The sequence below is a fragment of the Cygnus olor genome, chromosome 3 (assembly GCF_009769625.2).
Source record: "Cygnus olor isolate bCygOlo1 chromosome 3, bCygOlo1.pri.v2, whole genome shotgun sequence".
Classification (NCBI taxonomy): domain Eukaryota; kingdom Metazoa; phylum Chordata; class Aves; order Anseriformes; family Anatidae; genus Cygnus; species Cygnus olor.
Window position 1 is genome coordinate 27,297,296 of NC_049171.1, and position 18,290 is coordinate 27,315,585.

General features: G+C 35.9%; 1 protein-coding gene across 5 annotated transcripts in view; it reads right to left on the bottom strand.

The window, feature by feature from the left end:
- KHDRBS2 (KH RNA binding domain containing, signal transduction associated 2) overlaps positions 1-18,290 on the bottom strand; it is a 359,602-nt gene that overhangs the window by 25,291 nt on the left and 316,021 nt on the right. For 4 of the 5 annotated variants that reach the window (XR_005818562.1, XM_040553046.1, XM_040553047.1 and 1 more), the window contains exon 8: positions 4,660-4,718. Coding sequence is in view for 3 of the 5 variants with exons in the window: in XM_040553046.1 (XP_040408980.1) it covers positions 4,660-4,718 (59 nt within the window). In the remaining 2 variants the exon portion in view is untranslated. Of the gene's footprint in view, positions 1-4,659; positions 4,719-15,130; positions 16,459-17,846; positions 18,060-18,290 lie in introns of those variants that run through there. The other variant, XR_005818563.1, reaches the window with a different exon arrangement.

An 18,290-nucleotide genomic window follows, 5' to 3' on the forward strand; every position in this document is an offset into this window, starting at 1 on the left:
ACAAGTTTTCCAGTTTCATAAACATTCCTAAAAATTGCTGACATCCCTGCACATGGCAGGTAGTTTGGAACTAGATGATCTTTAAGGTTCCTTCCAACCCAAGCCATTCCTTGATTCTATGATTAATTTTGTTGATGATAGTTACACTGAAATAATGTCTCCTTGCTGCATGGTGTCAAATGTAGGGATCAGCCTTGCCACGTTTTGCTGTATAGCAACAGAAGTGTGTGTGGAATTCACTTATCTCTTCTCTCTTTGTACAGGAGACAAGATACAGATTAACCTTCTCAGTTCTTGCCTAAGGCCTTTGGCAGATGGTGTTCTAGCATAATTGTGGCAGTTTAGGGTGTTACAGACTTCAACACTCTTCTTTCACCCTTTTCCTAAGGTTCCTGTTCTTTTAGTAGTAGCAGCAGAAGTGCATATGTCTCTGAGATACTGTGGTTTGTGACTTGACATAAAAACATAAATCCCTGTTGTCCAGCTAATACAAAAAGCAGTACCTGCACTGGGTTGTGAACTACAGCATCTGACAGTGGGCACACACTTACTTTCTTCCATACTCAATATGGCAGTATTAACCTTTGGGAACAGAGGCAGGAGCCTCTTCAGCTTTCTGCAGGAGGAACTGGCAGAGATCCTCTGCAACAGCTTCCCTCCTTTGGTGGAAGCTAGGCAGAAACTGCGTCTGGCAAACAACACCTTGAGTACTCTGAGCAGTTCAAGGAAGAAACAGCATTCAGATGAAACATCTGTGAGGTCAGACAGATATAATTAATATAACTTAAAAGTTATAGGATGTGCTTGCTAACAAGTCATGCTATATCTGTTATCCTTCTAGAGTGGGCTAACAAGCAGCATAACACTTGCAGCAGGAATGCTGGTTTGTCTATAGAACAGGGAAAATGAGAATGAAATGAGTTGAATGGTTTACAAAGGGCTTTTCCTTTAGATTGCTTCTATCCAGTGAATAAAATGCCTTTTTTGTACTTCAGCAAGATAAGTATCATAAATGGTTACTAAGTGTGATTAGAGGTGAGGCTACTTTATGTTTTAGAAAATTGCACAGTAGTTTAAGTAAATGGTATTTCAGTTTTAAACTAACTTCTAAAGAAATTTGTCAGTAAAAATAATAAAGCCTGTAAGGGCTATATCCAGAAGATTTCATGCGTATGTCCTGGTATTCGTTCCTAAGTCCAAAACATTGATCTTTGAAATTCTCTAGCAGTAGCTGTATAATCCTGAACCCATCGAAAATTTGCAGGAATCTCATAATTCCTTAACAGAACATTCCCAGATGCTCCAAAGCTTCTGCAGGGAATAATTTTGAAGCATTTTAACTTTGATCCTTCTGAGAGTCTAGGTGGCAAGGATATCAAATCACCGTAAGGAGTTTAAGTGACTAGCTGCATAAGAGGATCTGTGCTATGAATTTTTGTTCATAGAATGTCCCTAAGTCACAGGAAAAAGTGGGATTTTACTTATATCTCTCTCAGCTGCCTCTGCTATTGCCCTGGGAGGTTTCCTGGTTGGATTTGTAGGGGATCCAATTCTCAGGAACTTCACATAAGAAACTGAACAAGGAGTTCATGATGATTAACTCAAGGTGTAGATTCCACAGTGGGAGATAGCATGTGAGAATCCATCTTGCCTAGCCTCAGACAAGTAACAGGCCTTTTTTTGCTTGGTACCTACATCTACATAAAAGAGAGCTGAACTTTTTGAGAATGACATGGCTTTCAGGTGGACTCTGCATCCGTTTTGCATTAATGCATAAATCTAAACAACTTCTGAGAAAAGAGTACCCACAATCAGACTTCACTGCACTCTTTTAAAAGGAGCCTAAAAGAACCCATGAGACATAAAACCTGATATTTCTCAGAAGAAAGAAAAGCTATAGCAGGCAGCTTGTATGGGGGTACTATGCACTATATCACGCAACAAAATACAGAGAGCTCTGTATGACACATTAAGGCAAATTTGTAAGTACTACGTAGCATTACTATTTGGGGGAATCAAGTTTATGAACAGAATAAAAGAAAACCTTCTCAGGATTAAGAACCATCTAAAGATAAGTTAAAAGCAAGAGGATGCATGAGACAAAATAGAGAAATGCCAACCTTTTTTTTTTTTTTTTTTATATATAATACAGATACTGACAGAATAAAGGTGAAAGGGCAAGTTACAGGAAATGTGTAATAGACATCAACAAGAAAATGGGTTCAATGTATTTGTGCTGCATGTGTGTATGGTCTTATTCAGAATTTTAGGGAATTCTGAACTACAGAAGTGTACCAGAAAGGACTGTGAAGGAGGGATATAGTCTTATTGTGGAAGGTAAAAATAGGTGTGAAAATGAACAGAGGTAAGAGAAAAAGATTGTTGATTCCTGTGGGACACAGAGATACGATAGGGGAGATAATTTTATACAGTATGGTGGATTCAGATGTCTCATGATGAATTGCAACACATTCTGAAGCAGAATTAGAAAACAGAGACATAATGGAGAGTTAGGGCAAAAGCTATATGAGGATGAGAAGGGGAGGCACCAGACTGCTTGGTTATTGGTTGAGTGGGAGGCAGTGAAAAAAAAAAGATACAGAAAGAAAAACAACAGTGTGTGTTCAGAGAGAACACACATCTGAAAGAACATTCAGAAAACTGCAGCTGCGTATACTCAGATTACCTCCTCAGACAAACAGTGGTAACTTTGGGATGCAGAAATTTCACGCACAGCTTTCCAAAACATATAAACACAAATTTTACTAATCTGCTAACGTGAAGCAATGGGAGCACAAACTCTCATATACATATCTCTCCCTGATTTCAGAAAGTAGAAAAATTGCAATTTGTAATCTTATTTCATTGTCACATTTGCTCCAGGTTATTGGCAAAACTACTCCAGAATGTTGTATTCAACTGAGAGCTCAGAACATACTTTATGCAAAACTGTAAGTCAACAGTTATCAACCATACATTTTGAGACAAGTCTAGCAAAGCAAACCCAGATATTTTCAGTTTGTTTCAGCTGCTTAATGGAAAAAAAAATAAAAAAAAGTAGCTTCATGTGGAGCATAAATTTAGTCATGATCAGACTCCTTGAACACTTTGTAAGCCTTAGTTAATTAGTCCTTGCAACCCCCCTGCTGGGAAAACAAGTAATATTCTTCTAGTTTTACAAATGAAGGATTGGAGGAAGAGTGACATTACTTCAAATGGCTTGCCCAAGCACACATAGAATCGGTGTGGGGGAGTCTAGTTAAAAGTTTAATACTGGGTAATTCTTACTGTGCTGAGACTGTGCTTTTCTGCATTGCCCAAAACCTTAGCAATGCATCTGGAAGGAGGGATGTAGAGGGAATCCGTAAAGGGGAGGAAAGGTCTTTCATTGCAGATATTAAAAAACTACATACAAAGAGGAAAAAAGGCAGAGGGTGACTGAAGCACAAACATAAATATGGATATGTTATTATTATTACTTGTTTAGAACTGGAAATGTCCTTGACTGCACATTATGTTATCCAAATGTATTGCGAATACTGATTATACAAAAAATTAAGTTATTTCTGATTATACAATGCAATCATTTTGACAGTGTCCCAGTAATGTCTTGTGATTGCTGTACAAATACAAAGGAAACTGCAACTTTATATTACGGTGAAATTTGCTTCACAGCTGCATGAATAAAATTATTTTTTCAAGCAGCAATCCTTATATAACCCCTTAATGTAACTCCTGCTTGCAGTGTCATTTCCAGCAGCTCTCATTTTCATAATGCTTTGGAAGTCACCATGTGAACTTACAATACTTGATTAGTACCAGTAAATCAAGCATGATAGCTGTGTTGAATACAAAAGGGTCAGCGTCTAAGCTTACAATAGTCAGCACTGCTCTCTTGTCTCAGTGAAATTGTCATCTGATTCACTGTGTCATCTGATGGTAAAATGTACTGATAAAAATATGTTTGGAAAAAATGGAATAGATTCTAATTAGTTATTGAAATACATCATTAATATCAAGTAATTGATCTAGAAAATTGGCTGTACACATTGGAGTGATATTGTCTTTTTGTCTCATGCCTTCTATTTTTTTGAAGAAGAATTATTCTGTCTCAGACACAGACTTAGTGGGGAGAGATGCAAAGAACTCAGTGCTCTCTTTATCCTTACTGCCTCATGCAGCCTGAGGATACTCCTATGCTCCTCTGCCACTTGGTGCAGGAGGGGTTCACACAGGGGTGGAGCACCCTCTTCTTCCCCTTTGAGCAAGTCTATACTTCAAAATATTGCAAAACTTGCTGGTTGAAATGCATATGGCAGTAGTAGATATACAGGATTATTGGCACATCAAGCAGACTGAAACATAGCACTGTGATTCAGGCACTGAGCAGAAACTTCAATGTTGCTGTTAAAGCTGATCTATGACTGATTAATTTGCTTTGTAATTTTGATTAAAATGGATCTGCCCTATTTTCTGGTCCTTCATCAGTAAGTCAAACCACACCCTAAAACCACACAAAATGGACCACACAAATCCATTAAGTCTGGCCTTTGTAAAAGCACAGAGAGAAAGAAAAGTACATGGAAGTAATTTCTGAGTTGTCGATGACAGATTTTTCTTTTGATTTCACACTTTTGCTAAAGACTGAAGAGACCTTACCGTAGCTGTCATAAGCCTCTTCACTTGTTCCATGACCATAATCATAATATTCAGGCACACTGGAAAAGATTCAGATAGGCATGTTATTATTGTCATGGGTAAGCAACTCAAAATAGAGCACAGAAAATGAAATGTATTTTAATACTTTTACATGATAGCATAGTCCAGCTAGTTTCAGGGATAATGAAAACTATGAAAATGTAAAGAAGAAGGTATTAATGATGATAATAGATATAATAAATAAAATCACATTCTTTATCTGTTAAGCATAAGGTAAAATTGTCCCTAAATACATAAAGCTAGGAGACGTGACAAACACTGTCAGAAATTCTATTTGCAAAAATAAAGTATGAAAACAGTCTATCCACTTTATTACTCACTATTGTTAAACTGCCAGAAGAGGTGTAAACCCATTTACCTGTAATTCGAAACATTTATGCAGTATCAAATTCAGCATTCTTTTTTTCCCAAAGATGACTTTATTGTACTGTATGGAACCTGTAAACCACTTATTTTTACTGAGAACACTGACAGTTTTTCAGCTTTTCTCCTGAAGAATGTTTCCACGGCTCCTGCACAGGCCTATTGCTTATGCAGTTATTGACAGTCATGCAAAGTTTTACACAGTACTAATAAAACACATATTTAAAGGTTTAAGGAGTGGAAAATCAGTTGCAAAAGAACATTTTGATTGCTTTTTGTTAATTAAAAAAGATCAAGCATTGTTGTATCAGCATGTTACCAAAGGATTACAGATCATAGTAACAACTTGATAATCAGCAATCCCCTTGAAGTGGGCACCCAGAAAATTTGACCTCTAATATGTATTGAAACAGGAGTGGAATTAATCACACTTTTGCTTTACTGCTATTATAATTCACGGTTTGAATTCTGTATTTGGTACCTGGAACCAAATTCAAGATCAGACTACTGCTGCTACCAGATACCAGGCAGACATTAAAAGGAGTCAGTACCTGACCAGAAAACTTGCAATCTCTGTGCATTATATGATATTGTATTTCTTCTATCTGCAGGGAAACAAACAAAAAAATACTTCCCTGTTGTTAACTCTTTTGTTGTCACTTTTGCTCCTTTTTCCTTGGAGACTATGTGAGAAGGACTCTTTCAAAAACAACAGTAGCATGCAGCCAGCTCAGTATTTCTCTATTTGTAACATTATTGCTCAGGCAATTTTCCATATTGGATTATTGCTTCAAAAATATTAGTTTACACTTGAAAGAGAAGCTTAGTTGACAGTGGAATGTAAGTAAAAATATTTCACAAATGGAATAGACATAAACAAACAATCTGTAACAATTATTTTCTTAAACAAATGTTGACTTTGTTCACCAACTGCCTGTAATCAGATTTTTAATGTCTTGAACTTAATAATTATTCATAGCTATTCCTGGAATAATTTCTGAGAATAATTCATGTGCTGTATCTCATTTGAGAGCACTGATTGCATGTGTTTGATAACTGACAGTCAAGTTATTCTGATTTGGGACACAACATTCCCTGACTGGGTTGGTACTACTCTCATAGTCAGCTTTGAGCTACAAATGTTGTGTATTGGTTTTTTGTTTGTTTTGATTTTGAACAAAAAATGCAATGATAATTGTTGTGCATTACTAACTTAGCCAGCAGTCATTCATTCATTCATGTGAGCAGATAGTGCACTGATGTAAATGTCTTAGACATGAAATTCATTCACTAAAACAGAAAGTGGATTTATGAGCGACATGAATGAAAATGAAGTTAATTCATTTAAAAATTTTTCCCAATGCCATCTGAGCATAACCATAGTAGAGTCATCCAGTTTGCTTGAAAAGTAATTATCCAAACATATACACCCTTCTCTTGAAGTTGTGCAAGACTTTTTAGAAACAGACAGGAAGAATACATCTTTTTATTTGTTGAACACACTAAACATTCTGTAGCATTTTTGCAATGATTTTAGTAGTCAATTATAATACAATTTACAGGACTACCCAGGGTGAATTGGGCAGTCAAAATCAGGGATAAATCCAGTCATATCTACAGAGTTCATGGTTTTAGACCTAAGAAAATGTTTGAAATGTTCAGAACAGACAGTTGACATACCACCCACATCTGGCATAAAAAATCTCACGTAATACAATTTAAGCATCATCATTTTGGCATACTGTAGCTTTTTCTTGGTAGAGGAGGGTGTTGGAATAGTGAGGGGGGTTATAGGAAAAGAAATCATAGAACTCTCATCTTCTGTCAGTGGATAAGATCCTAATATTTCTTCCTCTTATATTTTACAAAGTGCATCCAAAGGTCAGCTTTTAGCTGAGTGCATTTTGGACCCAATCCAAAGGCCAGTAAGTTATCAACAGCAGTCCCCCTTTCACTGGTCACTTGAGTGATTGCCATCAGCATAACATCTAGCAAAATGTAACACTTGTAAGAGCAGGTAAAAATTCCTTGCTACCTTATGGTTGTTGTATTTTTTCATTTGAGAAAAAAAACAACACAGTCATACAGACAATAAGAATGAGAGATAAAAATCCTGCACAGAAAACATTTGGAAATTAAATACATTATAAACAGAATTCAAAGTCAATATGCAAACCATTAAATAAGAAACAAGCTGTATTGCAGCTGTAGGAAGGAAATGATTTGTTGTATACTGCAAATTTGATGTTTGTAAGCACAATCCTTAAACTGTTTCTGAAAACGTGTAATTCATAGCACAATATCTAAGTTCTCCAAATTTTTTCCCTGAATAATGCATGTTTTTCACAGATTGGAATGAAAATATTTCAAATTCGTTGGTAACTCAGATAGTGTTTTGAACAATAACTGGGGCAAATTTGTTAGTACTTAGTACGAAATACCCAATTTAAAGACATATCTTGTGAGCCAGACTGTTCATTCATTAGTCTGCTCTATTTTAAACCTTTCTGAATATTCACTATAAATCTATTATATGCATTCATTTGTAAACATTTTGCTATGTGTTTTATTAAAGTGAACAATGAATGTTATAAAAATGGGTGATAGAAAATGGTTCTACATACATAAGGTCTTTTTATTATTATTATTATTATTAAAATACAGATAAACATAATTCATTTGCATTATGACCAGCTATGGAAGGAAAAAAACAGCAAATGAATTCAGCATAAATAAAAACTTGTTTATATAATTTTAACGTTTTCAGACAGTTCCTGAAAACTGCAGTGATCATGAATTCTAGAAACCTCAGGTTCTGTTTGCAGTGTTAATTGGAAACAAGACATCATTATCTATCATTAGCATTTATTACTTTCAAGCAAGATGAAGTGTAATTTACTAAAACTCAAGTACCCACCTGAAAACATGATGCAATACATTTTATAATGTGGATAAGATTAACTCATTAACAACTTCACAGATTTTATTCCTAAATTTTTAAAGTATTGCACTATACTTTAACACCACAACTCTGAAACACAGGGGACGATGTGCCATGACTTAGACTTACCTTCTATATGTACCACTTGTGGAAAAATTTACATATATGGGACTCTGAGTCTTACAAATAGTTTAATTATTTTTACATCCCAATTGTTTTTCAACATCAGAAACATTTTTCAACAGAACCTCTGATAAAATTTTCCTCTACCTAGATTAAATTTTCAGAACTAGGATATATGATTCTGTGCTTAGTGGACAAGAATATTTATAATGTATATACCATTAATCTTCATAATCATAATATATTTATATTTATTTTTAACTTAACTGTAGCTCTTGGTTAGTGCTTTTGAACCCATTTTAAAGTCTGGGGATCAAACATCTTTTCAGGCAGATAAAGACAGATCAGTTCCAAAGAAAAGAATAAAAATGTTCTTTATTTGAGCAATAAGGACGTCCTAAATTCCTTCCAAACAGAATTATCTGGTGCTCCTATGAAATGAGAATACCTTAAATGCAGAGACTGTATACTTAAACAGCAACTGGCTTTTAATCTCTCATTAGGTGGGACATTTTCAAATTGACAGAAACTAAGCAAAATTAAATTGCAACTTGTGTCAATACCCATGGGAAACCACACAGCTCAAAAGGCTTTGAAGACTAGTGCTTTAAGATGGTATAAGCAGAGAAATGCAAACAAAGGAGTTAAGATTGAAGTCACAAAACCCTAACTCTTGGGGTCAACAAACTATCTGAGGGAGGATTGATGTTCACCACTCAGCGATCAATGGTTTGAGATATGGAAAATCACAACATTAATGAATAGACTGCACTAGCCTTTGACTGATCTCTTCCTGTACCTGAAGGAAGCTGCTGGCAAAAGACACAGGGTCAGCAGAATTACCTTTTGGCTCCCTGGCTGCTCTTGCAACTTCTCTAATATAAGGCAGCAGAACATTGCAAGAATTGAAGAACTTGAGTTCTTTGTGTTCTCTCATGTATCTTTTTCTTCTCTTTTTGTTCTTTGCTTTCACTCACTGATAAATATCTAAATTCTCTAGCTTGTTCTCTAACTGTGGAGCACAAAATGTGGTTGTGGACATGCAGTGGTCACACTAACAGCCAGAGTTGCTAGGTACAAGAAAGGGTTGGTCTGTTTTAAACACTGCAAATGCATGGTTCCATATAGATACTTGGTAAAGTGTGTTCTGTAATCTATCCTGAAAGACCTTAAGAATCTAACAGCTTTTGATTAAAACCTGTTGAGCTAGATCTTTAGCAGATGATTATTTATTTATTTTTGCTGTAAAGGAATATTATTATAACTTGCTTCTCTTTCATAATGGTTGCACTGGGAGATTATACACTAGAATCTTATATTAACTTTTTATTAGGAAATGGTTAGGAAACAGTTAGTCAATTTAGGAAATTTTGATCAGCCTTGGAGTTATAACTCACACATTAGATAATAACCAGGATTCTTTTGTGAAGTACTTGAATTGGTCCAAACTAGAGATTCAGCTCATGCCAATGAAGTTCCATAGTTAGATTCATAAGCAAACAGATGAAAAGCTTCCATGCTATACTTCGAATAACTCTTGAGGGACTTCCCTTCTTGTGTTGTCACTTGACAATGTGAGAATGAACCAATGTGTTTTAGGATTGGCAGTCTTTGAAGAGAGATTCCTGGCCTTTGTCGTTGTGCAGTTAGCATTGATATTTTAGACAAATACAGAGAAATAAAATTATAGCTCTCTTTATATCTATATCCCAGTCTGTATTAGCTTCACATAACAGATTCTCAAGTCAAGCTAACATACTAGATGACTTATAAGAACCCCTAGAGGTGGGATTCAACCTTTTAGACAACTCTTATTCTTTTTTCATTTCTTCAGGTGGATCCTTTGAGGTCTTGGTATCCTATCTCCCATTACCTCCCTCTTTTCCAATATCATTTCTGTTGAGCATCTTGCAGAATTTTCAGTTTTAAATACTGATAAATGATACAATCAAATACGTATCTCCTATGCTAACAGGATCCTGTCTAATACTATTCTAGTTGTTTCATGTATGACTGCATTTGTAATGCTTCTTCCTCCTACATAACAGAAGCAGTCAAGTCAGCAGGATTTAACTTATAGCTGACAATGAAAGAAGAGTTGTTTACACAAAGCAGCATCCTTCTTCTTGGAAGAGAAGTGAGAGAAAGTTGCACTTACATGAACTGCAATATATGCAATTTTTATAAAATAATATTTCATAATATTTCATATTGGAAATGTGTGAATAAAGAAATAATCTTCCTAGGAATCTAAGACTTACTGGATCATCTCTGTTTAATTAAGCATTACGTCTGTAGGAAAGATGAGAAGTCTTTTGAATAAAGGAACTTGTAGGATTCATCCTTAAATCATAAATATGGACCTTTACTAAACAGTTCTTTAGAACTAATAGAATAATATGGTGAACAATTTAGTGGATAAAGTTTCCTTTTTCTTTTTTTTTTTTTTTTTTTTCCTGAAAGCTCAATTTTGATAGTATTCATATTTTTAACTAAGAAGAATATCTCCTTTACAATACTCCCTGGACTTATTCTGTAGCTTACAATATGCCTGAAGTTGAACTATATCTCATCTGTCTCCAGTGTTTTCTTGTTTGAGTTCATGTTACTGCAACTCTGATTAAAAAATAAATAAATAATTAAGCCAGTAGAGCTATAAAGGATATGTGCAGAGAGCCTTCTGAGTTGCAAGATGATTTTGGGTTCTGAAGTTTTTGCAAAGTTTGAAATAGAAACCAAAATTCCATTTATGGGCTACAACCACAGACACATGGGGATTTCTATTCAAATATTCTCCATCCCTCTGTATTTTTCTCATACACGCAAAATTATTACTATTTCAGAATATAATATAAAATATCTGCAGACACAGTATTTACAAAGGGAGTGATACAGAATTTTAGGAATCCCACCCAGTTTTAGAGAAAAAAACTTTTCTCTACTTCAGAGCAGCTAAATTTTCATTTTGCTCATAGAATCAAGTAAATGAGAAGTGGCATTTGAAAACAGTTTCTGATGATGAATGCCATAAGTGGATTGCTGTGAAGATACATAAAATGTCATATTCTAGGCTTCCTGGCTTGATTGATTTTAATGGGTTGGAAATAAAATACAGAGAAATCTTTATTTATGAACAGGTGGATATAAGCACAAAGCTAAAATGAAATATGACAAAGTATAAATACATTGCATTCTGGTTAAAAAGTGAGAGAATGCATAATAGGGAAAAATAATAAAGAATATTGCATTTTAAAAAAAAACAATGTACCTATTGCAGCTTGGATTATATTTATGTGTCTATATATTTAACTATACAGGAATATTTTGAATGTGAAGGAAAAATGATTAAACCTCCAATCATATTGCCAAAAGATTTACTCATGTGAGAATCTGCTAAATAAGTTACTGATTATTCACAGTCCTGTCCAACTATCATTTCTAAACTAAGGACAAAAATGTTTCACTTAACTATGGACATTTTACTCCAATGCTAGTCTGCAGAAGCTTTTTACAAAGCTAGTAGTTAAAAAAACAGTGGGACTGGTTGATCGAGTAAGTGTATCTCTTAATTGCTTTAAGCATTTATTTGAACTCATTCTATCCTCAAGGAAGATCATTGACCTCTCTCTGTATTTTCCTTCTGAATACAATCACAACATATAAATCTGACAAATGCTGTTTACTAAAGCTCCTCAGCAAGACATTAGGAAAGGACATATGTAAATATCATTGTGATTTTCTCTGTCTTAAGACTGTTCAGAAATATTTGTTCCATATTCAATTGCTTTGGTATTCAGTTAGAATAGATATCTTCCACCTTTTGCTTGAAAATCCCTCCCCAGCATTATTGCTGGGGATTCAACTGGGGGGAGGGTAGATATTTGGAAACCACAGACAGGGAATGTTGAACTACACTGCACCTACAAGGGGTAGGTACAGACACACTAGAGACATTGGAAAGAGATAGGAAATTACCAGAAACCCCCTGGGCTTCTCCCTGCAGAATCTCTATCAGTAGGTAAGGAAACTGATGTAATTTGAATATCCTGTGGGAAATATGTAGCCTTCCCTGTTATCTAAACATGAAAACTTTACAGTGCTGAAGACTAAATCTGTAAATAGGAATCAGAATTTACCTGTTATACAACAGCTATTTGCTACTGGCAATGTTTTTTTTCCAAGTAACTTCTGATTAGTTTTTCAAAAGTTTCCAGACGAAGTTTTCCTTCAAAAGATATATCAGAAAAGGTTCTACTTTTAGTAAGGTTTTACTATCTGTTTAGCCAAAGTCTGAAACAGAACAAAAGAGACATTTCCACCGTGTAGGTAAGAAGTTTTTGAAGATTTTTGACTCAAAGGTCGTTGAAGAAAGCATAAGATTTTCGGTAGCACTGTGCTGATTCCCTGCTTGGACTGCTAGACTTTACAATGATGTTAATGAATCAACACTCTTAACGTCACTTACAGGGACAAACGTGGCCTGTAAACTGCCTGTAAACTGCTCCAATACAGCCCTTACCTGAGTAAAAGCTGTAAAAAATCTAAATGCTGCTGCTATTTGTCCCTCACATCCAAAGCAGAAGGTTTTTAGCAGTTCACTCTTGCAGAATCTCGGCAGAATTATTTATTCTTCTTGTGACTACAGATGACAGTGAGAAGGCTGACAAAACAGGTTTTGCTTTGCAATTTGTGTTAACCATTGTTTCATGTACTCTGGTACTGTGGTAAGAAGTCCACTTCAATACTTGAAAGTAAAAGTAGCACATTAGATAGTTTATGCTTCACATGAGTAGGCCATGATTCATTTCCTTTGTAGTGTCAAATAAAATTAATAACTGTTCATTGTCTTGATAGTTTTGTATCTAGGATTTCTCCCCCTAATGAATTTGGCACCTTTTCAACATAACTAAGGAAACAGACAGTCTAAAACAGAAAGCTCATCCAGTACTGCATTGTACTGTATTATGAAATGTATTATAGATTTCAGTTTGTGTACATCTATATATCTAGATGAAAATGTTATCTGTGAAAATTTAAGATCTGATATCGTTATTATGAGGTCATCCTGAAGGAATGGACTTATTTAATACGCAATTTAATCGCAATTTAATACGATATGCAAAACATATGAACGTCAGTGTCCTACTCTATTATGAATGAATTCATTGTGTATTTAGAGCTTGAAATATCAGACTTTAGTTTGATTTCTGTCAGTCATACAAACCACTCAAAGCAAGCTGGAGTTTCAAAATTGGGTTACTTTCTTTATACTCGCAACAGAACAGCTTCCTGAATTTAATTGGATTATCCTGTGTTGTTATCTTGAAATAAACTTAGTTATGCATGAGCAAAAAGGGGAAAAGGTAACAGAAGATAGATGTAGAAGAGACCTCAGGATGTCACCTAGATCATTTCATCTGCCTCTAGGCAGACACAAATTTATTTACATAATTATTTACTGCAATTTGTCAAATGTGGTTTTAAATCTGCACTGGGGGACATTCCCAAGCACTGTAGTTCTGTTTTACTACTATTTTTTTTTTCCCTAAAGTAAATTTCTGTTACTGAAACATAGAAACATTTTTTCCTGAGTCCAAAAGGAGCTAGAAGAGAAGAACGGTCCCTTGATAGGATACACGAAATAATTTGTATCCCCAGCATAATTATGTACTGCTGGTTTTAGAATTGTACTAGTCTGAAAGAGCTATTTCACCTGCAGCACTGTGCTTGTGAAGAAGACATCTCTGGAATTAGATGTACATATGAAGTCTTGATACCTGGCAGTCAAACAAGGGTAAACAGGTTGATTTGGAGCTCAGGTAAATACATCCTGTTGATGTAAATAATTCCTGAAGATTTAGCTTGATAAAATGTTCTTTGCTTTTCTTCCTAAATCATTTTGCAGTGTGTCTCAGCACTGAAGTGATTGTACCTTAAATCACATAACTGACATGGGATGAACTGTGGTCCATGCTATATTTCTGCATATCAGATCAAGGAATAAGTGATCCCTAAATCTCCTGAACTAGAAGTCCACACTGCAGAAAAGGGAGCTATAAATATAAGCTGTACAGTAGATCACATGAATTTAATAATAGAAGCAAGAATAAATGAGAAAGTAAAGTTTCTTTTCAAAGTCAATAACTTCTGGTATATTCAACCTCAGTGGTTGAATGTGCTCTTGAAATTTGCAATAAGTCTATGTCATTATAAGAAAGAGAATCAGAATTGCAGAGACTAGAATCATAGATCCTTAGAATCATAGAACCATAGAATGACTTGAGTTGGAAGACACCTTAAGGATCACTTAGTTCCAACAACCTGCCTTAGGCAGGGATGCCACCTACTAGATCAGGACCTCATCTAACCTGGTCTTGAACACCTCCAGAGATGGAGTGTCCACAACCTCTCTGGGCAACCTGTTCCAGTGCCTCACCACTCTCTGAGTAAAGAATTTCCTCATTACATTTAAACTAAATCTCCCCTCTTTTAGTTTAAAAACATTCCCCCTTGTCCTGTCATTAACTGATTGAGCAAAGATCTGCAAACTTGCTGAGGGTGCACTTGATTCCACTGTCTATGTCACTGATAAAGATAGTAAACTGTACTGGTCCCAGGACAGACCCTTGAGGGTCATTCAGGTTGGAAAAGACCTTGAAGATTGACTTACTAATATCAGACTACTGCTGGTTGAATTGATAGGTACTGCTATGAATATATTGTTATTGAGCTATTATATTGGTATGGTCATAACAACTATCTGCCATAGCAGGAAAATGGACTTGGCAGTATATATGTCCTGAAATATTTTTTTCTTGTTATATTTTTGTTATTAACACTAAGAAACGGGAGCCCAATGGGACTTTGCATATGATAGTGCAGTTATAGGGATTCAACCACAGATAACTATATCTTTTGAATTAGATATTATTCAGCTAGATGAAGATATGCCTGTCAACTTGAAATTCTCTGATACACCATAACTTTCCTTTCTTCTTCTTCAGTCCTCTAAGATAGATATGTATCAGCTTTTATCAACACTATGTATAAGTCTTCAGATCATGTAAAAGCTTAGAATGTATTTCAGACACATTAATGACATTTTATGCTAAGATTAGATTCTGTATTACCATTAGCATCTTAAACAGCATCAGAAACAGAAGTTTGGTTATTGGCTTAGCGTCTGGGTTTGCAGTGTGCATCTGACAAACTAAAACCAAATCGCTGTCCCAAAATGATCTGTATGCCAGCATGGAACACATGTCTAGAGGACCGTTGCCTATAGTATTACATAACAAATTTGCAAGATTAACAGTAAATATTTTGCCAAAAACTGCTTCAAGGTCCTAAAACTGGGATGTTACCATTAGTGGGGCTGGGTCCAGGCTGGCAAGAGGAATGATCTTTATCTATGTAATGGTGCAGCATACAACATAGATAAGATGTCATGAGGTGGCCTGTGCAACTATGGGGTGGGATCTGTAACTCAGCAATGGTTTGCACTATTTTCCTCTATCTTTCGTCACTAAATTATTTATTCTTTTTAGTACATTACAGGTTTTGTGATTTTTTTTTTCAGGCCTATTTAAAGCTTAGGATGGGAGTCACAGACTTTTCTTTCTTTAATAAACACCTGCTCAGACAGACAGAACAAAAAAGAGGAAAGCAGCCCAGGAAGCCTTTGCCAATGTACCAGCTACCCGGTCACAAAAAAAAAAAAAAAAAAGGACTCAGTGTTTGAGTGTTCATGCCAGATGCTGTGGAACAGGGAAATTATATCAAACCCAAAATTTAAGCATCATTGACTTCTTTTTTTGTTTCCCTTACAGGCACCATTGTTTACACTGCATGTGGTTGGTTAGGTTATGCGCAAGTGGTTTAAATAGAATATACCCTTTCTGTTTTGTCCCCTGATTGGTCCGTCAGTCACAGAATTCCTTAATATCTCTTTTTTGCTGTGAGACATGGTACCTTTGAAATTAAACTGATGGTGCTAGTAGAGACACAAAGGTCAGTGGAGATGACTACAGATGTAGTAGCAGAGCTGAATGTGGCTCTGCTAGCCATCAGGGTTCTCAGCTGATTCACCAGCAACTGATCTACTTCTGCAAAATCACTTTCTTGGTCTTGGCTGAGGTGTTTGGCCATGCTTTGCATGCAGTACAGTCTGATCCTCTATCAGACTGTAAAGAAACAGGCAGTTCTTTTAGATCCTCTCACAAAAGATTTCATCCTCTTCGCCTGGTGATCTAGTGTTCTCATCCTATGAATCCTGGACAACGGTGGTGGCTCAACAGACTTATAAGTACCTGCTAAGAAAATCAAAAGTGTATTATTATATTTTGAAAATTGACAGGATCCTCCCACATCATGTGTGTTACAGCTGAGATGCAAATTGATACTTCTACGATTTTGGAGTTTTGTTTTATGAGCTTGCTTGTTGGCTTGTAAAAATCATATTTATGTCTTTAAATAAACTTTTCAGTAAGAATGGAAAGGAAGGACTATTGCCACGTTATGTTCCAACATGGTTTGAAGGAAGAACACATTGAGGACATCAGTGTGGTTGAACTGCTAAAAAGCATCAAAAAGTGGACAAGCAGCACATTTTACAGGCCTGCAGAGGAATGTCTTTCAACTTAGCAGAGAAATTTGGGCAGCATCTGGTATAACGACTGATGAGGGTCAAAATCTAGCCATCTTACTGGTAAGGGTCCAGTCTAGATAAAAATCTGTGCAGTAATTTTTCTTCATACCTGAATGTTGTTGGACAAAGAGAATATACATCAAGCTTTTAACTATCAAGTGCAAGGAAAAGGGCAAACTTATATGGATATTAACTATTTGCTGAAATGAAATGCTGCTGTTTGAGAACATCAGCTTGATTATTACCCTCACCTGCCATCTGTTCCTCACCATTGAGGCATGTGAATTGGCAAAACAGGGATGGCCATCATACTCAGAAAGGGATTTCAATTCTGATTAGCATGTCTAGGATTCACATTTTTAACAAAAGTAGTCAGACTAAAAGTTCAGGAGTCAAACATAGCTGGCAGAAAAGGGTTTGAATGTTCTCTGCCTGATTTCCAAGTGTCTAGGGAGTAGTCTATGAACTTAACAGCTTGAATATCCCTTGGTATGTCTGGGCAGGTGGAGGTCCTTATCACTGAAATCCATTTTCACACTGAATGGAAGGGAAAGGAAAAAGATGTTCCATCAAGAAACTCAAAGTGTAGTACAAAATTGCCTGTGGGAAGTGTGTCAAATCTGATGTCTTCCTCTGCCCACTGAAATCTTCTTTTCCTTGTTGTCTTTGGTCTCAGACAGTACTTTCATTCCAATTACCTTAAAATCTCTATTTTCACATCAATGTAAACACATTTCTAAAACCAGCAAGGTTTCTAAATGTTCTTGCTAAACCTGTAATCTTTTATGGAATCCTGTAAATAATGATTATAGACACTATTGGGAAAGACAATCAGTTGTTCATTTAAATCTTTGTCCTGAGGTTCCATCCTGTTTTCTGAGTAGCAATTTTGGGACAGGAAGATGAGGAAGAAAAAAGATGGCTTTAAAAATACAGCTTCTGCTAGTTAAAGCAAGACATTCCTCATGCAGTATAGACTATAGCAATAATTTTATTTCTCAAAACCCATAATTCTCTTCTCCCCAGACATAATAAGATACAGGTGGCACTTACCATAGCAATGATCAGGTTGTCCTTCTTCAAGTTGCTTTTGTATCCATTTCAGTGCTCTTGAGATGTCTCTTAGCTCATTCAGCCTTGAAGATTACTGTAGGCTTCATTCTAGTCTGATCCCAAGGTTCTGTCATGGTTTCTTCTACAAGTGACCCCATCCCCCTGTTATCAGTCTGAAATCAGACTGCTGTCATGGAGGACAGAACCCTCTGTCTGGAAGGGTGGCAGTGGTAGAGGTCATTAAAGAAGGACCTATACAGAATGTATTGTTGGGCCTGAAACTCTGTCCTTGACCTTCAGTACAAGTCTTCAGATAACTGTACACAGAAAAACAGTGTTTATCTCTACTTAATAGCTGGGTGATCTGGGTGCTGGGCATTTTTGCTGCTCCTTCTAAGTCATAATCTTGTGTAATAGCACAGTGGTGTATGCTAACAGCGTGCT